We start from the raw sequence: 27,033 nt of genomic DNA, 5'->3' as shown, positions 1-27,033 counted from the left end.
CAGATCAATGTCACCAGCTTTGTGATTCCTTTCTTAATTACCCTCCTCACTGGGCAAAATATTAGCATTGCCTTTCTTCCAACCTCTGTAACATTTGGTTGCAGAAGCCAGGTACACATCATGTCCTGTGTTGCAGCATAGTTATCTGGTTCCTCAGCCCTCTAAGATTCCAAATGCCCAGAGGGCAGAAGCTGCGTGGAACAGAACTTTGTATCCAAAGTACCTAGTGGTACTACTTTACCTCTCTGTGCTTCCGTTTCCTCATCTGTAAAACGCAGGGAACAAGAGGTTGTTGTACATCACCAAAGAGCTACTATGTAAAAAAGAGTATCCGGGCACCTGGGTGGCTCAGTCAGGTTGAGGATCGAGCCCTACACTGGGCTCCACACTGAGCATGGAGCCTGCTTAGAATTCTTTCTCTCCCACTACCCCTCTCCCCAGCTCATGCCCTCTCTAAAAATTATAATAAATAAAAAAAAATTTTTAATGTTTATTCATTTTTGAAAGACAGAGACAGAACACAAGCAGGGGTGAGGCAGAGAGAGAGGGGGACACAGAATCCGAAGCAGGCTCCAGGCTCTGAGCTGTCAGCACAGGGCCTGATGCAGGGCTCAAACTCACGAACTGCGAGATCATGACCTGAGCTGAAGTCGGATGCTCAACTGACTAAGCCACCCAGGCACCCCTAAAAATTATAATAAATTAATTAATTAAGTAAACGAATGAATAGTACAGAAGGGGACTGAAAGAATGTCAATACCATTAAAAATTCCTACAATTTACCAAGATCACTGATATTCCTGTTTCGTGTCAACATGACACAGGACAAAACGGGAAATTAGTCTTAGTGGGTACATAAAAATGCTGGCAGTATCCCTGAGCTGCTTCATTAGTTTCTGTGAAATTTCCTTATGAAAATTTTCCCTGATGAACAGAGCGCTTCAAAGTTTACGAAGTGCTTTTATAGGCATTAACTCCTTCGGGGATCCTGTAACTTGGAGGGTGAAGCAAGGGTATCATTGCCAGTCACCGGAGACAACAGCTGGAGCTAAAGCCACTTTGCAAGCGTATGGGACAGTGAGGACCGAAGCGGTTTTCTGACTCCCTGCCCCCAATTCCCCCCCGCCAACCCTGTCATCCAAATGCCTCACGATGGGTGACAGGTCCCAAAGCTGCAGCGGGCCCGCAGGTAAAGATGCTAACTCTCTGCTTTCAGAACTAGAAGAGGACAATGACACAGGACAATTTACTAAAACTGTAGCCCTTAAGAGTAAGTCATTTATATTAAGATTTACAAACATTAATAAATGTATGTCCCCTAAATACACTAGATATATATGTTTTTAAAAGTTCAAAATATAAACAGAAACCTCACTTACTTTTGAGCCTATACTATGTGGTTTGGACAAGTCTAACTTCAAACCACTGCTTATAAAACATATGGCCAACAACTGTTTTTGTGGAGATAAGCTTAAGTCAAAAATACAAAAGAAAATTATTAACAGACTCTGGTAAGCAGAACAGTGTGGTTACAGAAACATGAAAGAGTCAGAAAGACTCCTCAGAAGTCAGGGTCTGCTATTTAACCCTGCTGAGCAAGATATTGGACTTCTCTGATCCTTAATTCCCCTTATAAAATGAGAAAAATACCATCATCACCACCATTTAATAGGAGATGAAGTAAGATCACCTATGTGAAAACCCCACCAAACAGTAAATGCACGCATTTTTCTAAGAAATTGTTCAGGTTCAAAAACGCCACACCGAATCTGGGCACCGAAGGTGACCTGGTAGGCCTGACCTGTTCTACACTTAAGCTTTCTGGTGATAAATGCTAATCCTGGCTGCTACTCTTTGTAGCATCCTGAGTGAGCCTGTCCTCACTTAAAGGACCAGCAGCTCAGTATGGGTACCCATTTTTATAACGTGCCAATCTTTGCAGAGAAGACAAATCCTTGCTCAAGAACAGCTCTCTGACACCTGGAGGTAGATTTTCTGACTTTTGCCTGGGATGATGGCAAGAATAACACAGAAACCCTACTCTGCAATTTAGCATTCAAAGCTTACCTGCTACCCTCAGCAAGTCAGCAAGGCCCAGAAGCTTGGCGGACTGTCTGTAGCACGTGGGGGATTGGCAGATACACTGCTTGATGAGGCCGATCCGATCAGAGCACAGTCGCACTAAGGAAGAGAGACATACTCAAGACTGGTAACCAGGGACATCACGGAAGAGTGTCATGACTGTCCAAGTTTTAGGTAAGTGAACACAATGAAAGCTTCCAGCCTCCAGATCAAAAAGAATTAAGACACAATTGTTTTTAAAAAATTACAATTGTTGTTGCTTTTGAATAAATAATGTACAGCTTGGATCTTTTGTCACCCAGCTTCTGAAAGAGTGAAGGCGCTGACGTTCGGGAGCTATGACAAAGCGTCACCTTTTCAACTGCCATGTAAGGCCTCGGAAAATTTTAAAGAATTCAGTATCTGTCTCTGAAAACGTCAGATACTTCCTATCACACCTGCACCCCCATTCACCTAACCCCTCCACCCCCAAATCCATCCCATATTCCAAACATCCATATTTCTACCGCCACGTCATCACCCCTGTTTTTAAAGGGCAGGGATCTTTCAAGTGCTCACAGTTCCAATGTATTAACCTTTCTCCAAACCGGCCCTATCTTCTCACTTAAGACAGATATTAGGAAAAAAAACCATGTCTGATCACAGTGATTCACACTATAAGATAATTAAGGACACTTAAGGGGAGAAAAAAGCTTCAGCAAAGAGTATTATGTATATGCCAGGAAGAGATGGTTTTTTATTTAAGGGAGAGGTATCAACCTTTAAGAAGCATGTCACTATCGGGGAGACCAGGCCCCCATAATTACAACAGTAGGAACTATAATCACAGCAGCTGACATTCAGTGAGTATGAGCTACATCCCAGACACTGTCGTAGGTAATTTACGTATATTAACCCTACAAGGCAGAACTTGTAAGGCAGATGCTATTATCTTCAGAGGAAAAAAAGGTACAGAAAGGTCACTGAAAAAGTGATGGAACCAGAATTCAACCCAGCCCCTTAAAATGTTTTTCATGCCTTCATTCCTTTACCCATTCCCAAATCCATGGCTTTATCCCATATATTCTGGGTTCTCCCCAAAACTTCTTATAGGTAAGTGGCAGGGGGCCCAGGGGTTGGCGAGATAAAGGAGAGAGGTAGTAGTTTTCTTTGGAATGGGCCCTTTCATTGTACGTTTTCATTATGATTTAATTTCAAACTTACAGAAAAGTTGCCCGAATGATACCAAGAACTCTGTACGTTTTGCCAAGAATAACCAATTGCTAATAATCTGCTCCATTTACACATGCACGTGTGCAATCATGCAGGTGAGCACTCCCTCTCCACACATATATACACACGAATGCCTGTGTGCACACGTGCACGCACACGCTCACACACACACCTGTTTTTTCTGAACTACTTGAGAATAAGTTGCATATGTCACATCCTTTTATTCCTAAATACTTGAGGGTACACTGGGTTATTTTAAGAGGGCTATTCATGCATCTGCTAGTACAGTAATCCCTTGTGGCCTTCACTATAAAACGGAAGGTAGATGTAGACTTCAGTTCCTTGCTTCACAATCCTGACAACCAATATGTACATCTGAGTCGAACTACAGTAGACTGCACTATTGTTCCCAGTATCCACTGTAATGAGCCGTGCCCCAAATACCCACCTGACATTAGACTTAGGCTTGGTCATGTGATTTCTGTGGGCAACGAAATGTGAGTGGAAACGCCATATGCCACTTCTGAGCAAATGTTTAAGAGTCACCGTGGGACCCCACTCCTTATCTTCTCCCCTCCCGTGAGAACGCCACTTCACAAAGCCGAGCTGCAGAAATGCCAGTGTGCGAGAACTCACCTTCTATTCCGTGGCCCTGAGGCTTTGGAGACTTTTCCTATAGCACAGCCTAGCAAAAATTAACTGATACAGCGTTCTTCAAACTTCTCTCAATCAAAAAATTGTTTTGTTTTTTTTCTTAACATTTGCTACTGTTTTACGGGTTTTCCTCCTTGTATGTATTTTAAGAAAATGTATATTACTACCTCATTATTTCAGATGCAATTACTATGAGAAAGGTACTTTCTGCATGTTTCTCATTTGATTTTCCAAATAAAACCTGCCCTACCGAGATCTCATGGTCAGTCTACATATGTAAGAACCTGGGGTTTCTGTACACACTTTTATAGCCACATTTGATGAATGCTGGTTCTCTCGGGGAAACCCTGGTTTCAATAACTCTAGTAAGCTGACTTCCTTACTATACAGCCATTCTTTCTCTAGTTCAATAAAATCAAAGTTCTACTTTTTCAGTTTTCTAAACTGAAGTCACACATAGCAACAGATCTTCATTTTCTCTGAAGTTCCAAGTTTGGTTCTTTGTCTGTTTCTTGCCCGAAGCAAGGCATAACTACTAATATTTTAAGGACATTAAGTAAATTTGCAGAGTGGAATTCTAATAGAGTGCAATTGCCTTATTCAAACGTCTTTTTACTTTATTTATTTCTCTATTTTTTGAGCCTCTGGACAATCACTAGACCAATTCTCTTTTACTGCTTATTGTAGGACATGCTAAATTATATCTCAAAATGTGATTTCTTGGTTAGGCAAATTCAAGACTTAGATGTTATTATATTTCTATGAAGGAAAGGAGTCTCTGACACTTAAAATTCCTTTTCAAATGGAATTAATGACCATGAAAAAGATATGCACGTATGCATCTTTTAATAGTTAAGGATCCCTCATTTTCCTGTGGATCTCACAAATATAGATCCAGTGTTTTAAATACACACACACACACACACACACACACACACATCTCAGACATAAGAAGCTCTTACCGACCAGCTACACACATGCCAAACGCTCTCATCACGACCTTGTAAGGCACAGACAGGAAATCATGCCCAACAAACCACAGATGCAAAATACCACTTTCAGTCGCTCACGAATGGCACCAAATGTACACAACAGCACAGCAGTTACTCGTGACATTGCTGAAGTACAAATCTGAATTGGACAGGGGAAGAAGGTGACAATATGCAGCAGTCACCTAGCTGATGAGCAAGAACACCTGAGTTTCCTTATTAAATCTTTTACTTTCACACCACTTCATCAGAAGAGTATGGTCCACTCTTTACAGACACAGGTTTTTGTACCAAACTATCTAGCTTTGAATTCCAGCTCCATCTCTAACTGCGTGACCCTGAGCAAGCTATTTAACCTCCTCTATTTTGATTTCATTACCTGGAAGTTGGAAACAATAATGGACACTACTTCATAGAAGACTTTTGAGAACAAATACATATACTTAGAACATGAAAGCTACTCAATAAACGTTAGTTGTTATTACTACTACTGACATATGCACAGAAATACTTGTGAAGTATGAGATCCTCTAATGTAAAAATTCTCAATGTTTCAAGACAGAGTTTTCAGGTCTATCTACAGAATATTGTATTATTATCTCCAACTGAGGAAGGGGACATTCAAAAACATGAAGATGCCACAGGTCACAAAGCTCAGAGCGGATGAATCAGAATTTAAACTCCTACGTGACACTCGTGTGACTCTGTCTTGTTATCGGTGTTAGTCCCCCCGAGCCAGAAGTGTGCCCTATTCCCTTCATCATTTCAGTTCCTAGAATAGGTTTAGAAGCTAACTTGGGTTTTGAATGGAAGCAAAGCAGAGTAGGAACACGAGAGTGAAGAGATGGTGGGGAAGAGGAACAACGACAAGCAGGTAAGACCACTCTAATTCCACCACCAATTAGACACTAGAACCTCCATGTAAAATAACAAAGATGACACTTGATGCTGGCACGGCCCTTACGATACCCCAGGCGCTGTGAACACACGGCCTTCACGCCTATTAGCAATTCTAGAAGTTGTTTCTTAGCATCCCCATGTTGTGAATGAGAAAACCTAAACAAAAAGAAAGGTGAAATACGTGTCCAGTCACTAGCTGGACAAAACTGGCTGTGGGTGGCTTTAACCACAGTGCTGTAAGACTGAAAAGTGATTTACCCTACTATAGAAAACACGGGGGACAACTGAAATATCCCACATCTGCCCATGTGAATGTTAAGAATAATTTACATAAAACATGAATTTCCAAATGATGGGGAAAAGCACACACGTGTTTACACACACACACACACACACACACACACACACACACACACACACACACTCAAACGTAAGGAATCATTTTTACATGCTATTTCTGTTCCTGTTTTCTATGAACTCTTTAAGTGTCACTCAGTACCCTTAGCCTTCACTTGGTGACCAGTACCAACTCCTGGAGTGTAGGCCAAAGCTTTAAAACAAAGCAGAGTGACAAAATAAACTATGTACGTTATAAAAAAAAATACCTGGACCTTAAGTGTTTAAATACCAAGTTATGTGGTTTGTCCAGTATCCCTGATGACTACAAAAGCAGCTTAACCCTAAATTGTATCTATGGCATAAACACAACACACAGGATACAAACGCAGTATCCCATGCCCCCATCCAGAAAATTTTCTGACATTCATTCCGACAGGAAGCTCCAAATCAATATATCAAGCTGGAAAGCTGTCAAGACATGAAAGCAAATGTCCTTCTTAAAACACTCTTCAGTCAGGAAATCTCTCAGAAGTAACAGCAGGATAGCAGGTTCAGTCGCAGATTCTCAAACCCATCAGATGACGTGCAAACACTGCCAGCAAAAGTCCTGCTAATGGAGCACCACGGAAAATTACGAGCTCAGTTTGTTATTTCAATTCAATTGAACGAATTCATTTGCATTTGGGGAACTGCAAGAAAATGTTTTTTGTATTACATCAATCTGCCTGGATTAAATAAGCAGCTAAAATACACTCATAGACAGGAGCACCTGGGTGGCTCAGTCGGTTGAGCAATCCACCTCGGCTCAGGTCATGATCTCACAGTTCGTGAGTTCCAGCCCCGTGTCGGGCTCTGTGCTGACAGCTCGGAGCCTGAAGCCTGTTCGGATCCTGTGTCTCCCTCTCTCTCTGCCCCTCCCCCTCTCATGCTCTGTCTCCCTCTCCTTCAAAAATAAATAAACATTAAAAAGATTTTTTTAATAAAATACACTCATATACAGAGTCAAAGCTATGAGGGCTTGCCCCAACCAGGGCAAAAGTTTCCTAGTGCTGTATACTCTCCCGGGCTGACGGGCTGAACACCTCAACTGAAAATATAAGTGTTTCAGGGGAGACAGGTAATGATTTAAGACATCTCAGAATAAAATGAAAATGTTTTTTAGTAACTCTGATTAATCTTCACAATTTTAAAAAGCTTTGAGCTCAAAAAACACAATTTTCCAGTGATTTAACAATCTCCATAAATGTACTTGTTTAAGATGCTACAGGATATGTATAATCACCTAGAAATTACTTCCAAACAATAATATTCAAGGTAACACAAATATTACCTTTTTCAAGTCTAATAAATTTATCTGACAAACTCTAATTTGTAGTAAAACTACAATGGAAACCCACATGAAAACACGAGAAGGTCTCAACTGACTTCTATCTCCTAAGATCCATCTGACTCAAACCCTACACAGGACAAGGACACCAAGGAACCTGTAACAGGACACCACTGTCCAAAGGTACAAGGAGTTTAAAAAAAAAGAAGAAGAAGAAGAAGAAGAAGAAGAAGAAGAAGAAGAAGAAGAAGAAGAAGAAGAGGAGGAGGAGCAGCAGCAGCAGCAGCAGCAGCAGCAGCAGCCGCCGATGCTAGTGAAAATGCATCAAAAACCAGAGACGGAAACAACTCAGCTATAGCTTCCCCACTCCCAATTCCCAACATTTCCAGGTTTCAGAATAAAGATAAGAAATTACATGGAAGGCACCAAGCATACTGCTAATAATCAAGCTACCCGCTTTATTTAGGGCACGGAGGTCCAGAGTTCAAGGCAACAGAAAATCTATCTCCCACTTGTCACGTAAGGTTCAGGACACTAGGAGACACACACTGTCCTCACCGCACAAAGTACATAATGATCACAAGTGACTGTGTATCAGCATGCTTGTCTTGGGTGGTACTTATTCAACCTGTACATTTAGGTAAAAGATCTTGAGCATTGTTAAGATATCGCTAGGAATTAAACTCTAAACAAGAGCTTCCTGTCATTCTTCCTTTTAAAAAAATAGTATCAACTTAAGAATAGTCTGTACTGAGCATAACAAAATAAACTATGATCATGTACAGCTACTTAAATGTATGCAACTGAAACAAAATACAGAAAAACTGCATCATCAAAAACTGATGAAGATCTGAAAGTCTATCTGTAATCCCCCATTTCTTTTTGTTTTTATCCAGTAGCCTCACGGCTGTTACTAACGTTATTCCTTTTAACGGCATAACTGAGAACTTAAAAAATAAATTTATAGTAAGACATCGGCTCTGTTTTTTTTAGATATCCACTTAAGATTTCATTTGAAAATGGGGCAGACAGTAGGATCTATTGCTAATGGATTAAATGGCCAAAGGTAATGCTAATAATTCAATGCAAAACAACTGAATACTAAGTTAATAAGGCAACACTAAATGGAAAATTCACCTTGCAAAGGCAGGATCTTTACCCCAAATTCTTCAAGACATCCAAGGGCTTGGATAAGATCGAGCTCCTCTTGAATGGCCACAGGTCTATCTGTTATCAGCTGTAAGCAGCACCTAGGGGAAACAAGGTAAATTCTGTTGTTTTGGGTTTTTTGTTTTGTTTTGTTTTGTTTTTTTAAATAACACACATTTGGCTAAGTTGCCTTTCTGTATTCAACAATGTGAGATCCAACACACATTTATCAAATACTGACTCCATGCCAGGTTCTGCTAGATGCTGTCTATTACCTTCCTGAGTCCTCATAGCAATCCTGTGTGATAGGCAAATAGCATCACCTCCTTTCTAAGGAAGCCAAAATTGAAGCTCAGAGAGGTGAAGTAAGTCGCACAGGGTTATGCTGATAGTGGGTAATGGTACCACAGTATGAAGCAAAATGTGTTAACTCTGCCTTTAACAATCTTTTTACTGCTGACTCCAAAGGTGATAATCATACAGGAAAGGTTTAAAAAAGGAGACAGATTTCAGGCAATTTCCACTTATTCTTCTAGGGAAAACAAACATCTTGTTTCGGTGACAATTTTGTTTCCCAAAGGAAAAAAGACTAACCTAAGAAACTGCACAAAGGACATTTTTCTGATCAGAAGGAAGAGTCTGTTGGTAATGCAATAGTGAAATGAAAGCGAAACAGGAGAAAGTGACTTTGCTAAACTAAGAATTTGTGATACCCTATGGAGGATTTTAAGCAAGTTTTTAAAAATCCAAACAAAGTGTCCTTAATAAATATTTTAATTAACAAACTTTCTGAAAGGTGCATGTGGAAGGACATTGAGACACAAGCCTAGAAAGACTGGTAGAGATCAGGCCAGGAAGGGCTAATGGTGCTAAAATCACGGACCACCTGATGAAGATCCCACGGCCCCAGTACCCATCTGTATGATGGATACAGGTCTACCTTGCTTGCAAAACTTTAAAATTTAAATAAGATGAGCACTAACATATACTGCTGACTCAAGAGGAAAAGTGACAGAACCTTGTGGTATCTACCAAAATTCTATCTTTGAACTATCTTTGAACCCAGGAATTCCCAGTTCTAGCAACTTATACTACAGACAGACTAGCACACACCCACACATAAGTAGGGATGTTGAGTATCATGGTGTTTTTAAAATATAAGAGGGACACCTGGGTGGCTCAGTGAGTTAAGCGTCCAACTCTTGATTTCAGCTCAGGTCATGATCTCATGGTTCATGAGATCCATGTATCAGGTTCAGGAGCCCATGGCAGGCAGGCTCTGTGCTGATAGTACATAGCCTTTTTGGGATTCATTCTCTCTCTCTCTCTCTCTCTCTCTCTCTCTCTGCTCCTCTCCCACTCATGCACGTGGACACGCTTTCTCTCTCTCTCTCTCTCAAAATAAACTTTAAGATATAAGACAATGCATTAAATCACAAGCTAATCAAATAAATTCTAGAAAGTCAAACAATGGAATATTCTACAACCATCAAAAGAGAATGAATCAAGCCTATAGGCACTCATGAAAAAACCTTCAGAATAGATCATAAGTGGAAATAACAAGATGCAGAAAGGTATGCATCCATTTGTGACTTAAGAAGAAGGTAACGTTCAGGAAGATATTTTGGAAAGATACATAGGAAAATGACTTAAAAAGATAGCTAAGGGATAAAGTTAGGGCAACAAGAATGAAGAGAGAATTATCAGAAATATCCTTTTTTCTATTGTTGAATATTTTTATCTCATTGGATGTATTACTTCCTCAATTAAAAAACTAGTTCAGTGGTGTCTGGGTGGCTCAGTCGGTTGAGTGTCCAACTTCAGCTCAGGTCATGATCTCATGGTTTGTATTTGAGCCCCGCACTAGACTCATTGCTGTCAGCACGGAGCCCGCTTTGATCCTCTGTGCCCTCTCCCCCCACCTCCTCTGTCCCTCTCCTGCTCATGCTCCTTCTCAAAAACAAATAAACATTAAAAAACTAGCTCATGATAATTTAATCAATAAGAATGTAAGGGCTATTTTCTATATTAAACATTACTGTCAACATTTCAATATACCCAGCCTTACAGATCATAATCAGTCTGGTGCCACCTTACACACACATATGGCATCTTTTCCAAATTAACGTGTGTCCTTGTGGGAGAAAAAGGGATGGAATGAAAGGGAAATATCAGAAGTGTAGATTTAAAAACAATCTCTGAAAACTCCTGCCAAAAAGATTTGGGTCAAACACAACTCCCAGTTTTAAAAGCTATTCTATTTGATATTTTCATCGTCTGAAATAGAAACACAATCCCTTAGGAGAGAAGAAAAAAAAATTTACTATTTTTAACAACTCTGTCAAGTCCAATAACACGGTTTGAGAAAACATGGTTCTCTCTGTAGTAAGATATCACTGGTCGGGGGGAAGTTTCCTTTAAGCTTTTAGCTACTAGTCATTTGGGGGGGAAATTAATCTAAATAGGTACCACAATCACTACAACCAAATTAATTCCTAATGGGCCTAAAATTTCTATGTGAAAATATAACTATCAAAGTAGTGAAAAACAACATCAAAAACTCTTATAATGGTCTTGGGAATTAAAGGTCTTTCAAAGGATGACACACAAGATAGAAACTATAAAAGAAAACAATCAAAATCTTTAAAGATTCTGAACAGCGATTTGAAAATCATACATAATAAAAACTTGACAATGTGGTTAAAACATGTTAAGAGATACAAAGGGTAAATGTCCTTTATGCACAGAAAGCTCTTAAGAATCAATAGTAAAAAGATCAACACTAAATCTCCAGGACAACAGGCCAAAGAGAAACAGAATTCACAGTCCAGAAATTTCCACCTGGAAGGGACTTTCAAGCTTTATCATCTAATCAGGTCCCTCATCCCCAAACAGAGCAAAGTCATGCAAAGCATATGGCCATTGCCTAAATGTGCTAAAAATTTCCAGAACTTGAATTTACAGGCCATCTCATAAATCCTTTCTAAGAGAAAAGATATACAATCTTACAGATCATCAGCAAGAAAGGCTGGGAAAGTATGCTGGAGAAAAGGGGTCACGAGAAAGCTGATGAATATTCATAACGTAATTATCTTTCTGTATTCAAGCAATAAGTAACTGTGCCCCATGGAGGACAGTCAATCGGCGCCTGTGGTAATATATTTTGTAAAGTAAAGAACAAAACCAACAGTGGAGTCTGTGTATTCTGACTTCCCCCCTCCCTCTTCTGGAAGAACGTGGAATTACTCTACCTGGCCAGATCCATGCAGCTATCAGTGAGGCTGGTAGAAGCGTTAAAGTACTCTCTGCTGGCGGCCAAAACCAAGTCAATACTCCTTTCATAACTGACCCTGCACTGGGTCTTTCCTTTACGGGCCGCGCTAGCTGGCGGATTTACCGAACAAGCACTGCAGTGCATCATGTGACCAGCTAAGTGGATGTTTTCAAGGCGACTGGAACACAAAAGGCTTTCTGTAAATATCTGGGGGAAAGAAGAAACTGGAATTAGCCTCAAAGAGGGCAGATTCAGCGCTTCTCAAGAAAGCGAAGGCTCTGATATCCAAACGAAATAGATTAAAAAAACATTCATTGTACAGGTAGCAGTTGCACAAGTGACACTGTGAATGCACTAAATGACAAGGAAGTACGCTTTAAGTGGTTACTTTTATGTCATGTGAATTTCACCTCAATAAAACAAACTCATCTTTTAGGAAGAAGAAATCGTTTAACTGAACGCACTAATAGGAAGCATAATACAGTTGACCCTTGAACGACACAGGGGCAGGGGTGCTGACCTCCCCACGCAGTCAAAAATCCCAGTATAACTTTTGACTCTCCCCAAACTTAACTCCTAACAGCCTACTGTTAAGCGGAAGCCCCAGTGATAATATGGACAGGTGATAAACACATATTTTTTATTTACTGTATTCTATAACTATTCTTACACTAAGGTAAGCCAGAAGTAACATTAAAATCACAAGGAAGAGAAAACACATTTACAGTACTGTACTCACCAAAAACAAAAACAAACCTGCGTACAAGTAAGTAGACCCGTGTGGTTCACACCCATGCTGTTCAACCGTACCTCATTGTGTACAATGAACATTTGAGTCAAATATCTGAAGTTCATGTTCATTAAAAACGGGATTCCTTAGACCTACTGTCCCATACTCAACAGGGCCTACTCTGCTTAAACTATTTATAATAGTTCAATTTTTAAAAGAAAATCTCTGAATATGACACCTATAATTTATGACTGCTTAATGCATCTGAATTCAGGCTTACATACTAGCCAAGCTGCAAATATAACATGGACTTTTTTTTTTCCAATCTGCAAATTAAAAACTATTGAAATAAAACAAGAGCCACTGATAGAAGGTAATCATGCAAATACTGTATTCTACTAGGCAACTAATAGCATCAATATAAAATTTACTGTATAACTGAGATTATGTACTTATTACTTAGTCCAAAAAAAGTCTTAAAGAGATTCCTTTAAATTTACACTAATAACTTCAATATATAATTAGTATAACAACTTCCCCAAGAATGTTCTTCCCTCTTAGGACTCCTCTGTAGGATAAGGATAGCACAGAAACAGAAGCAAGAGTTGAAAAAAGTAGATTTCATGGAGAATAGAGTTTTCTTACAATTAAGGCGACTACCTAATTTTCATGGGATCCCCTCCTTTTCACTTGTTTCTAGGCCTCTAGGGAAGGTAGTATTTTTAGACAGGCCTTTATTGAAATGACTGATAAGGATAATATTACTAATATCTACATGGGATCTGCTATAAAATACATATTGTGACAGAAAGCAAATTACCAACAAGCAGCTGTAATCACTTACAGGCGACAAGTGAAAATGGCTTAATCCAAGGAACCCAAATGACTTAGATATGACAGTTTCTCTATTCCTTTGGGTTATTCAAGTAAGCCATAGAGAGTTAATGCCAAGTATTGAAAAATATAATTCACTCACTCTAAAAGTTTTTGCTAAAATAAACAATATAGATTTCTGCTCTACCTGCTGTATCAAAATTTTTAACATTTTCAAAATTGTGCCGTTGAGCTTTCAAATATCTCCCAAGTATTGTTGAAAACCCCAACATAACAGCCAAGAGTCAGTAGGATAATATAGCATAATTTAAAAGGTACTAAAATAGTATTTAAAAATGTAAGTTTGAAAAAAAATGTAAGTTTGCCAAATCTGTATTACCTTCCTCTATAACCAGTTCAAAACTGTTATAATACGCTTTCAAATGTTTTCTCTAAGGACTGAGACTAATGGCCGGAAGTCATTAAAATATCAAAGTCTAATAAAAAGGTGTTAAAATATAACAAAAACAATTCAATATGTCAAGCTGTTATGCAATTATACAAGAGCTAGTTAAGTGTAATATACTTATTGCCAATTTTCCAATGAAAATCAAAAACAGGAAAATAGCAAAACAATGCCATCCCAACTTAAAAACACTACTGCAGACATATTCATGATGGTTAGGTTTTGGATCCCATGTGAATATAGACTTTCTTCTGGAACTGGATTTCAAGTTTTCACTTTAGACACAAAAGGGGAAGCTCCTGGCAGTTATATGTACGTGGTCTGAGACTATAATCATCAATGTAAACTCCATTCTCATTCAAGCATTTAAAAACCTGAAGTTCAAACATAAAACCATTTCTCAACAGTCTATATTAGCACTGTTTTGTTAAAATCACCTTGAATAAAAATGCCAACCAATTTCACAGAATACAGACCTATATTTATAACTCTCATCAACAGGTCATGCTTTGCGATGTCAGAGCAGAGCAACACAAGAAATATTCTATACAATTTCATGTCTGGTTTATTGGCAGAAAAACTCAAAACAGGAATCTGCTTTTAAACTATCTCTCACTAAAAGTGGGTTAGCTGGATCATTTTTCCACACGGACTATGAGTAATTGGGTGGTAAGACACATACTTTCCAAAAATAATCATTCAATCCCCTGGGTTACATTCCTAAGTCAATTAGCAACCATATCTTAAGTCTCCTTTGTGTTCTGGACATTCCAATAAGCACCGGGGCACAAGAGGATGAACATGAATATGATAATGCCTACCCTAGGGGCCCATGACCAAAGGGAAGAACCACATGTGGAAACAAGTTACCGCATTTGAAAGACCATAACAGAGACAAGTTACATGAAAGGACAAAGGAAGGCATCCTAGAGGGCATAATTAGTGAAGTGAGTCCTAAAAATTACCAGCAATTTTCAGATAAAGGAAAGAGGGATACATCCAGGCAAAGGGAACGATGCCGGCAGAGTCACAGAGACGTGAAGCCGCATGGTGCGTGCAGAGTCAGGGCAGATGTGGTGGACGTAGCGAAGGACGGGGTACACGGCGACGACCCTTGGGTGTGCAGAGTAACGCAGGGGAGAGCGGACGGGAAAGCTGGTGTGCTGTGGCTTTCTCTGCCACGCTAACAAGCACGGCTGCTTTCTGATGCTGAATGGAGCAAGCGGCAAATGTGAAGAAGGGGCGCGTCACGAAAGGACGTGTTTTAGAAGAATGCTCGGAATCAGTGTAGATGAGAAATATGGAGGTCAGGAGACAAGAAGAATTACAATTTAGCAGAGATGAAGACAGGACAGATTTGACAGACCTTTCCCAGGTACATCAAATACGCTTTAGTGACCAGCAAAACTGAGAAGCGAGAGGAGACAAGGATGTGTCCCTTGGCCCCACTGGGGAGGAACGCACTGAGTAACAAAGACAGGGAAGACAGGTGGGGAAGCGCTCAGCTTGGAGAGCACTCCCAGGGCGCCTGGCTGGCTCGGGCCGCCAAGAGACAGGCTCTTGATTTCAGATCAGGTCATGATCTCATGGTTCCTGAGTTCAAGCCCCGCACCGGGCTCTGAGCTAACGGCACAGAGCCTCCTTAGGATCCTCTGTTTCCCTCTCTCTCCGCCCCTCCCATACTCTCTCCCTCCCTCTCAAAAATAAACAAACTCGGGGGAAAAAAAGAAAAAAAAGAAAGCACTACTCCCTTACTCAATAGTATTACTTATAATGAAGCCTATGGTCATCACCTTTGTGTCCGATAAACACACCGTAACAACGAAACCTTCCGAATTAAGAGGCAGTAATTCCCATGTGTAGAGTTACCTCATAGCAAGCATCAGAATCCAGGCAGGTGTAAACATTCTGCTGCATAGTTAACATGTCCTGCAACAACATTCTCCAATGAGACTCACTGACAGGAGGCTGCCTGTGGAGGGCGGGGAGGGAGGGAGGGAGAAGAGGAGCAGAAGAAGAAAATAACTCATGAAATCTCTCTTCGATGGGCCAAAAGCAACAAACAAACCAACAAACAAAACCATCGGTGTCACCATCCTATGTGCCACACAACCCCCAAGTGATCAACAGATATAATCTCATTTGAATTTCCAGGAAACAACTTGGATCCGAGGAAGAGTTGAGCGGCTCTGCATCAATGCCAGAGGCTTCCAGAGCTGCCTCGGTCACAGGCCGCCTACACTCCAAACCGGAGCGGCATTAAGTGATAACAGCAAAGCTAAACAAGCTGTGAGTTTCTGAGACAAAATAAAGCACAGCAAGATGTAGCAGGGACAGCACTTGGACGCCACAGTGCTACTGCAGATTCATCTTCATCATACCGCAAGGCCCCACAGGGGATGCTCTGGACCCCGCCCACCCCTGGCGTCCGTCAAGAGGCTGGGGACCCCGGCTCACCAGCAGGGCAGCGCCAGTCGCTCCTTCCAGTGGGGTCCCTGCGGCAGTCCACAGAGCGACCGACCGGGCACCACAGGGGTTATGCTCACTCGGGTGACAGCCCAGGTGCCAGGCGACAGAGCCTTAGAGGTTAGTGGCGGGAGCTGCCCTGTCGGCCTCAGGAGGAAGTTTCATGCCCCACAAGAATCAGTATCTTTCATAACAACTCCATAGGCACAGTTTTCAGGGTCTCCTCCAGGACATGTCAGTGACCACCCTCAGGAAAGCCCAAAGCACAAAGCCCCTCTCAGGTTTCCCAGTTCCTTTCCGGTTCCTCTGGGTCAGAAGCAAGTTACCAACCAGGGATCAGTTTTACACAACCCACGAGGCATGCACAATCTCATTGATCAAATACCATTTTATGTTGGAAACCAGGGTTACAGAGTTTGAGAAGTCAACGGTTCACATGGTCTTGCAGCAGGCCAAAGGGGTTTGTTAAAAATTTCACCAAGAATCACATATTAGCTGCATGATTATGAACACTGAATGTTCCTGAACTTCAGTTTCCTCACTTAAAACCCATCTTGGAAAGTGATAAAAAATGGAGATTAATTCTTATAAAACACAGGCATTGAAGCAAGATGTTCTTAAGTTTAAAAACAAGCTCAATCACCTATATGGATTCGAAGACGTCTCTGAATTTCTCTGAGCTACAGATTCCCTTTTTGCACATTGTGAGGATTAATTGAAACTAGAATGTATGAAGAAACACTCCCTCCATTTTTCTGGAATAAAGTAGTATTCAGTAAATGTGAATGAATGAATCTGAAAGTTACAAACACATTTCTTTGGTTTCTATAGTTATATACACGATTGCTAATATTGTTTAGCAGGAAAGAGGAAGTTCTGTAATTCTCTCTGCCTCCCCCAAAAGTTCACCTTCATTGAATATACATGAATTTGGAATCATTATTTGTTTACTTGCTAGTCTTGTCGTTCTACATAATCATGAATCTCATTGTTTGAAAAGGGCAGGTTTTGTTTTATTTTGATTGGCATTTGTCATAAACCAACTGACCGTTTCTTTACCACACATCTTCTCCCTTTTTAATGCATTAAGAATGGGACAAATAGACTATCTGTGTATAATATCATTGCTATAGGGAGAGCCTGTGTTTGGGATCATTGTCGTCAAATCTCTGGTATCTAGGAACTTTTTCACCTAAAATTTTTCATAAGCATATGCTTCATTTGCTTACAGTAGCTTGTATTTATTACACAAAACATATAACTTGTATCCCATATGCAATAAAGCATAAGAGAATGCATTTTTCCCCCCGGAAAAAAAAAAAATGACACATTTGCACATTTTCCAGGATCATCCCTGAAATGTGTCCATTACTTAGACCTTGGTAGGTTGAACTCTGTGGCTGAACTTCAAAGAACTGGAGGGCTCTTTCAGATTTGGCTTGCAGGTAAATAAGTTGCAAAATGTTTGAAGTGAGTGTCCATCTTGCACCAGCTGGATAAAATCAAACGTAAGCATTGTCTAGCTGAATCAAATTCTCATAGCCCAGCTGTTCTTCTGGAAGCCATCAACAATGGGACAGATGGTATTAATGTTTTCTCACACATGGCTACCCATAAGTACAGGTTCTAATTGAAATAAATTATAAGACATTATTTACAATGGCCTTTGCAGAATACATTCAGTAAATATGAACCAAAAGTAGAACCTGAAGGCACTATACCAGATTTGCAAATTAACAGAGAGATCCCTAAATATAAACATGATGTATTAGTTACAGCCCTGGAACAAAGGAATATTTTCCAGGGAGAAATAGCATTGCATTCAAGATGGTAAAACTTGATTTGTGTAGATTCAATGAAATCTGCTACCATTTAAAATATGCATAAGGATATTCCATAGATGCTGAAGGCCAAGCTATGGTAGCATACATGAAATAATTAGGATTCACTTCAAATTAACTAGTTTGAAAAAAAAAAAAAAGAGGCCATATTCTCTTACATATTCAAAGTAGAACCACCATGAGAGATGAACTATAAGGACTTCAGAAGTATTTGAGGGACTCAAAGGAAGGACGGGAAGTAATCTAGCTGCAACAGCAAGGCTTTCTTGAAGACAAGGTTCTAGAGTCAACATGATCAGAAATATTGACCATTTGTTTATAGTTTTTAAAAAAAATATTAAGGGGCACCCGGGTGGCTCAGTCAGTTAGGCGTCCGGCTTCGACTCAGGTCATGATCTCACGGTTTGTGAGTTCGAGCCCCGCGTCGGGCTCTGTGCTGACAGCTCGGAGCCTGAAGCCTGCTTCGGATTCTGTGTCTCCCTCTCTCTGTTCCTCCCTAGCTTGCACTCTGTCTCTGTCTCTCTCAAAAATAAATAAAGATTAAAAAAAAAAAAATCTTAAGACTTGAGTTGCGAAAACTTTTTAAATTATTCATTTAATAATTATTGGGAGAGGACCATCGATATATGAGGTCCTTTATTAGATGTATGGGAACTATAACACTTGCCCCAGAGAAGCTTATGATCTCAAAAGGAACATAAGGCACACACATCAATCACTATGAGTACACTAGTGAAAAAGACAGAGATAGGGAGAGACAAATACAAAATGCCAGGGGATTTCTTAGGAAGGAGAGTTCCTTGAGCAAACCACCAAGCAGTTTGCTACTGTTGACTGGGACAGGATTCCCGCAGACATCTGGGTGGTGTATGTTCACCCATCTACCATCTCAAGGTTGTTATTGTTTATAAGTAGGTCTGAAGGGTCTTAATGCCCTTACAGTCCCGCCATAACTACATGGCACGTGGCAGGTTGGCTCTCTCCAGCTCAGACCTTGACAGAAAGGCCTAACTTATGTATTACCTACAAAAAACACACTTCAAATACAAAACCACAAATTAATTGAACGTTAAAGGTATACCATGCTATATACCAAAAGACACACCATGCTAACACCAATAAAAGGAAAGAGAGGGGAAAATTGTATACAAAGAACTAGAGCTGTCTCTATTCGCAGATGGCATAATATTCAGGAAAACCTATTGGAACTAATGTAGGAGTCCAGCAAGGTAGGAAGACACAAGCTCAATATATATCAAAATTTTTAAAAATATATTTTAACACATACCAATAACTCTATACACTAGGAATGAGCAATACAAAAATGAAATTAAGAAAATAATTCTATTTATAGTAACACAAGAAAATAAAATATCAGGAATATTTTACGGTACATGAATATTCATAGCTTTATCTGTAAAAGCCAAAACTCAAAACAACCCACATGTCCCTAAACAGGTGAATAGGTCAACAAAGTGTGATAAAAGTACAGATCAGTGGTAGTCTAGGGTAGGGGTGAGGGAGTGATGGGGAGAAGCTGAAGGGAGGGGAACATAAAGAGGCAAAAAGCAGCTTTTAAGAGTGACAGATACATTTATTACCTTGATTGTGAGATGGTTTCATGAATATATACATATATCAAAACTTAACAAATTCTACACTTTAAATATGTGCAATTTATTGTTGGTCAATTATAACTCAATGAATTAAAAAAAAAGAAAAGAAAAATACTACTATTTTTAACCATATACAAGTATTGATTAATTCTGTTCATTACTTACTTCCGACCAGTATGCCTGGTCAATCTGACCATCAGCGCACGTGCCTCTTCTGAACTAGACTGAGTGTTCTTAACAAACGAAATCGGTTTCTCAAGTCCGTGTTTCTCCAAAAGCTCTGACACACTTAAAGTGAGAAAAGGATATTTAAAAATTTTTTTTAATGTTTTTATTTATTTTTGAGACAGAGAGAGAGCATGAGCAGAGGAGGGGCAGAGAGAAAGGGAGACACTGAATCTGAAGCAGGCTCCAGGCTTTAAGCTGTCAGCACAGAGCCCAAAATGGGGCTCAAACTCACAGACTGTGAGATCATACCTGAGCTGAAGTCAGACGCTTAACCAATTGAGACACCCAGGCGCCCCGAGAAAAGGATATTTTAAAGTCTTGTTACCAAACCAAAAAAATCTAAGAATCTTATACATGTAGCATTTAGGTGTTTAGTATTTAAAAAAATATATAGCACACAGAATGACCCAATTTTACAAATTAGATTAATTCTCAGCCAAAAAAAGTTAACAATTATGTATCCAATTTTACATCCCATACTCTTATGACAATGTACTTAGAACTAGTAACTATTTTTTCAAAAGTATGACATATCTTTATCTAAAAATAGTTTTTGTAATTTTCCTGTACTCTAAAAGCATCAAATCAGTAAAACAAGCAAAATCTATCATTTCAATACCAAGCTTTAACTCTGAACAAACCTGCTGAGTAACTTATTATAGGCAAGGCTGTTAGAAAAGCAATAAACGGGCCTGGGTGGCTCCGTCAGTTGGGCGTCCAACTTCGGCTCAGGTCATGATCTCGCGGTCTGTGAGTTCGAGCCCCGCGTCAGGCTCTGAGCTGTCTCAGGCTCTGTGCTGACAGCTCAGAGCCTGAAGCCTGTTTCCGATTCTGTGTCTCCCTCTCTCTCTGACCCTCCCCCATTCATGCTCTGTCTCTCTCTCTCTCTCAAAAATAAATAAACGTTAAAAAGATAAAAATTAAAAAAAAAAAAAGAAATAAACAATTTTAGAGTTGGAGCCCCAGAAATACCACAAGGCTTAATCTCCCTCCAAAATCTATTCTGTAAAAATATAAAATAGGTCACAAATTTTGTCTCATATGAATCGTCTTGAGACCTGGTTTGCCTCCCCGAACTTCACATTTATGAATTAACTACTACTGGACTCACAGAGTGACTGGTTAGACTTCACTAGCTCTTCGTAAGAACAGGTTTCATGGGTCATGTCACCTGGTATTAGGTATGCTAAAACATTTTTCAGTAATTGGTGGCTATGAAGTGGAACAGAAATAAAAAGTCCTTATTTTAAAAAATGACTTAAACTAAAGAGGCAAAGGCATGGGTACCATCCAGAAACTGACAAGGGGTTACTGTTTCCTTGAGGTTCTAAGAGCATAATGTGACATCAGGACCACTCATGGTTACGCCCAGGGAACATATGGTGAAATACACCGTGTTTATTTTACTGTATCTTTTTGAGATAACTGTTCTCAATTTCATTAGACGAAAAAATTTGTAATCCTCAAATTTGTAAGGAATGATTCTATAGTGGTTTAATCCACTAAGCTTTACTCAAAACGATGCTCAACTTTTCAGGGACATTGGGGAGAGAAGAAACACAGCCAACCTAAAATAAGCAAAGCTTGAAAACAAAGAGCAAGCTTGATTTGTTAAGCATTTTTCAAGAAAAAAAAACTGTAACTTTCAGAACACAAAGTAACACCTCTCAGTCTAGGCAATATAAATAGAGGAAACAGAGGTCTGGAGGCAACTGAACAATTAATTCTTCATTAAACTCCCATACATACACAGCACATAAAAACACTGTTTCCTTAAATACAACTTGAAACATTTTTATACTCAAGCCCCTTAAATTGAATGAATAAAACTTCTAATTAGTAGACTCCAAATTATATCCTTTACTATTTTATCACCACTATAAAGTGATGATATTACCTATTATTCTATAATTATATATATTGGAAAAATTCTTATCCCTAAAATTTTAATACAGATATTTAAAAATTACTCAAGCATCTTCATATACACATATAAATACTAGTAAACAGCACATGACTTCCTAAATAGTAAATTGGGAAATTTCAGGCTCCAAGACAAAGTTTAATGCTTCATTTTGACAGTAAAGAATATGACTACAGAGTTACTTGAAGGCTTTAGTGCAGTTTGATCTAGTTCAGATAGTCCATCAAGTGCAATACGCCCAAAAAATGAAAGTCAGGAGTATAATAAATATTGTTTGCTGAAAGATACAGTAATTGCTGCAGAAACTAACATTTCTGTGTAGGAGCCATTTTAAAAACTTCATCTAAAATTCCATAATCTCATGAGTTTGAAATTCTACATAAGAAAGCCGAAGGCTCAAATATCACAGAGCCTGTAAGTGGCAATGCTTGGATTTGAACACAGGTCCGCCAGTCTTCAACGTCCAGGCTCTTACTACTCTACATAGGCTAGCTGTACATTTGCATTAAGAAAATGCACTCAAATAGAAAGTCAAACCGGAAATACACTAGACATACTAAAGGTAGTATTTCTTGGACAGACCTCCTCCCTCAGCACAAAGCCAACAGATTCATTTTTCTCACCTGAGAATTTGTTCCAGTTGGTCTACCATATCATGAAGAGCTGCGGTTGCCTCGGTTTTAGGACTAAAGGATTAAGAGGAAAAAAAATTAAAAAGTTTCAGGAGTAGCTTCTTATATGAAATATAAGACTCAATGAAGTGAAAAAGAGAAACGATGTTTCCCTTATAGTTAATATACAACAATATTACACTGCCTGGGTAAAATTTTAGTCATCTCCTGAATGCATTCAGCCAGCATCTTTCACAACTCAAGAGATGAAAATTAAAAAAAAAAAAAAAATTGGACTAGAATGATATTCTCTATTACTGATTAGCATTATATGGACAGGTATTTACTGAAGAACTTTTTGCTCAATTCTGCTAAAAGCAACAAAGAATTGTAAGTCAATTTTAGTCTTTGCTTAAAAAAAAAAAAAAAATAGAGGTAGAAAGTAAAATCACCATTTGGTTCTGTCTTTTAACCAAGAAAACAGGTTAGGAAGCATGGCCCTGCACATTGGCTTTCTCCTCCACCTGTCTATAACCCTACCACCCCCTGGAAGTTTCCATTAGGATTCTATATACTCAGGAGATTTCTTCTATGTCATCATTCCCTCTGCACCCACTTCAATATTAAGGAACCAAAAAGAAGCAAGGCTATCATGTAGATAATCCCTGGAAGGTAGTGGCGATAAAAAGCAAGGCCTCTCTGAGGAAGCATGTGGACAGGGGACTAGGAGAAACATTATCATGGCAAACATCATACACTAATACAAATGTGGCTGGTAGATTTAGTATGGAGCAACACACGTACAAGTGAATGCAGGGATCTGGCACAAAAGCTGAGACACTACTATAAAAGTCCCCTTCCAACCGGTACAACTCTGCGTCCCTAATATGGAGGGACTGCCCTCAGCCGAGCGGCACCACACCTGATGCTCTCCAGTGCCCCCAACCCCAATGATGCAACTGAATCCCAGCCAGGTCTTAGGGTTTTATTAGTAAGATGACCGAATAAAACTCTTCATCTGAACTTAGAAAATTAAAAATGTCCTAACTTGAACCCCCAAAAATACTCACTATAAAACTATCAATCTTTCCTAGTCTCAATCTATTTGGCAATTATTTGTGCAGTTTACAAAGATTACACTATCCTTTAAAACCAATTTGAGGCCTTGACCTAAAGTGTTAAGTTAGGGTATGTTCCACTTAAAGTCCTTCAGAAGGTCAATTGTCACAGCTACCTTCTATTAACACACGACAGTAATTTCTTAACTATCATCGTGGAGCTCTACAATAAACATTTGTCACTGACTTTCAAGAATATGGTGTTCCTCCGTTGTGAATTGATATTCACGAACATAGTAAGTTTTTTTTTTTTCAGCCAGATGGAATATGCTGCCTACGTAAGGTACACGAAAAATTAATGAGGTTAAATAAGTGTTCATTTCATGGCGAAAAAACACATAGTTTACCATTTGGTGAATAATCATGTAACTGCTAAAAACAAACAACTAATCACAGGAAAAGACAAACTGACAAACTTGGCATGAAGAACAAAATGAACCTCAGAAAATACTCTGAGGCTCTGAATTTTAATATGGGGCTAATTTAAAATGACATGTTATTTAGAAAATTATAAATGTGAAATATAATCATTAAGAAATAAATGGAAAACAAGAGAGTATCAGGCTATTTTTTTTATTTACAAAAAAAAAATCTGTTAGATCAAATATCATTAATCTAAAGCCAAGATAAAGAGACATTTCTTAGCCTAGACACTCTTCAAAACCACACTAATTCTGTAATGTAACTGTAATGTCTACATTAAAAAAATGTTCTTTTAATATCATTCCACTGATACTTTACAGTAGGCAAATTACTGTTCAAAAATTAATAGATAGGCTCTAGTTGATATTTATGCTTATTTGATCTTCCTGAAAAACAAAGTCTAATACATTTATTCCTAAAAATTACACACATCACTTGGACGTCAATGAGTTTGACTAGCAGATTCAAAGACCACAATGGAGGCACAAAGCTAAAAGACAGACCATCAAGTTTCCCAGCTGGGCCATCGAAGGGAAAAAACTCCCATCACTCTGCTTTCGGACACAGATGTTAAGAGAGGCCTCTGCATCTCTTGTAACCCTCTGCAAAGAGTAGTTTTACTACTAACACCCTGACAGCCACTGGGTTGAGGTTTCTAAATGATGGGTACAAAATTGGCTACTACATTCAGTAACCGAACGTAGGTTGCTACAAAATCGGTTACTACAGTCCCTTTACCAGCCTTCTGCTGCCTACTGAAGGCCCATGGCTCTCAGGGAGGGCCCACGGTTCCCACAGACATACCTGCTGTTCCTGTTGCTCTTGACTAAGGATGGGAGGTGGCCTATGGTCATAGCTGTATAGGTCTGGGTAATACATACGTGCAGAGTCACTCTGTGATTTATCTTTCCCTACAAGAAGATTCCTTCAACTGAGACCAAGGAAGGAAAGGATGTATTAAGCACTACTATGGTCTCCATTTAGCTTTACTTTGACAAGTCTCATTGCCTGCATTCCTTCTTGGTGGTCAGTACTGAGACCCCTGCTGAGGGGGGATGAACGATCAAGATCTCCAAAGTACCCAACATCTCTACGACATAATGGACAGCATCTGAGAGCACCACAGACACAAAACATCCAAAACTGAAACCTGAAACAAGAGGACAAATGAGGTGCTCACACACAAGGCCACCCCTCAAGCACTCCTACCATGAAAAGGCTTCAGCCTGTCATAGGCTGCCAGGCAGCTTTTTCATGTCTTAGATATAAAGTAATGGCCAAGAATCACTGGACATGAAAGAAAGTCCCTGATGGTAAAAGCAGAGATACAAACAAACAGGATATGAATACTGAGAGACCATGGTGAGAACGTGGGTAATGCAGGGAACAGAGGAACAGGTACATGTGCATCTCTGAAACAAGACTAGGATGCTATTTTATTTTAAATGTTCCTGGAATTTAAATAAGAAAGCCAAACTAAATTTTAAAATTTGAAAGAGGGATGAGAAGATAAAACTGAAGACACTCTTAGATCATTTAACAGAAGATCAAAAAGTGGCCAAAAGAATAAAAGGGGTAGTAAATGAAGAAAGTGCAAAAAAAAAAAAAAAAAAATAGACAAAGAAAGAGAGTAAAAAAGAAAAAAAAAAAGGAAGGAAGAAAAATAAAATTACCAAGGAAACTGATTAGGGAAAGAATATAAGAAAACTTCCCAATGATCTGAAAGACAAGAGTTTCCAGATTGGAACAGACTAACTAAATGAACACCACAACAATGCATTTAGACTCACAATAAAACACACCCTTACGATACAGAGATGAAGAGAAGGTATTGAAATATCCAAAAAGGAAGAAAAGCCATATATAAAGTAACAACTCAGAATGATATGGGACTACCTGACAATCCTGGGAGGAGAGGACAAGACGGATGACTTCAAAACTCACAAGGAAAAGATAATTATAAACCTAGAACTGCAGACACAGCCAAGCCTACTATCAAGTTTAAGGGGGCAATTCTGGTTATCTTTCTGACATGGGACAGTCTTCAAATCAAAATGCCTCCATGTAACCTTTGACAGGAAGCTATTAAGATTTTGCTCCATCAAAATGGGAGAATAAGCGAAGGAAGGAGAAGAGAAGAGATCTCAGAAATGCAATATGCAACACAAGAGAGGCGCAGCAAGTCCCGGGATGGCAGGTGCTCAGAACACACAACAATTAATTCACATCAAAGCAAGAGAAAAGACAAGTCCAAGACGGAGGCTTCAAAAGGAAGACAGGGGGAGAGAAGACAAGAAAAAGGGAAGGAACTGAGATATCTTTGTAAAGAAGAGTTTTACGTTCCATCGGAAGACTGAAGGAGATAAATGAGAACAAAGCAAACAACAAAAAAGGAAGTGATCCAATTCAGGGACAAGAAAACGCTGCAGAAAAAGGAAATATAATCATACCCAGCTCTGTAGAAACAACATTTACTAACACAGTGATGAAACTACGGCCTTAACCACACTGACAGAACAGTAGGACAAGCAGGTATGGGGAGAGGTAGACCTCCATGAAAGGAAGTCAAGAATCATGTAGCACTGCGGCAGCAGCATGAGCCTACTGTTTTAGAGGAGGCAGGCAAAGACCAGAAGAAAACCATTATCTACGCAAGTGTTCCTGTTAGAAGACAGGTGTTCGAGCGTGACGAAGGGGGGCAGCAAACAACTGTTTATCAATCACAAGTCTTTCGATTCCTTCACTTTCATGATGTGCATACATTGCTTTATAGTTAAAATTTAGGAGATGATGATGTCTGTTTGGACGCTTGATTTTAGATCGGCACCTCCCACCCCCACTCATTTCTTTCTCTCCATGACGCGGGCTTTT

At 39.4% G+C, this 27,033-nt stretch overlaps 1 protein-coding gene across 5 annotated transcripts in view; it reads right to left on the bottom strand.

The window, feature by feature from the left end:
- The window catches only part of NBAS (NBAS subunit of NRZ tethering complex), a 328,450-nt gene that overhangs the window by 158,494 nt on the left and 142,923 nt on the right, over positions 1-27,033 (bottom strand). For all 5 annotated transcript variants that reach the window (XM_042982471.1, XM_042982472.1, XM_007080697.3 and 2 more), the window contains 6 exons: positions 22,634-22,696; positions 20,024-20,146; positions 15,805-15,907; positions 11,904-12,133; positions 8,641-8,753; positions 2,068-2,181 (listed from right to left, as the gene is read on the bottom strand). In XM_042982471.1, the coding sequence (XP_042838405.1) occupies positions 2,068-2,181; positions 8,641-8,753; positions 11,904-12,133; positions 15,805-15,907; positions 20,024-20,146; positions 22,634-22,696 (746 nt within the window). The remainder of the gene's footprint in view (positions 1-2,067; positions 2,182-8,640; positions 8,754-11,903; positions 12,134-15,804; positions 15,908-20,023; positions 20,147-22,633; positions 22,697-27,033) is intronic.

The sequence above is a fragment of the Panthera tigris genome, chromosome A3, assembly GCF_018350195.1.
Source record: "Panthera tigris isolate Pti1 chromosome A3, P.tigris_Pti1_mat1.1, whole genome shotgun sequence".
Classification (NCBI taxonomy): Eukaryota; Metazoa; Chordata; class Mammalia; order Carnivora; family Felidae; genus Panthera; species Panthera tigris.
The sequence above is the reverse complement of the archived record's forward strand: the minus strand, read 5'-3'. Positions and strand labels throughout refer to the sequence as shown.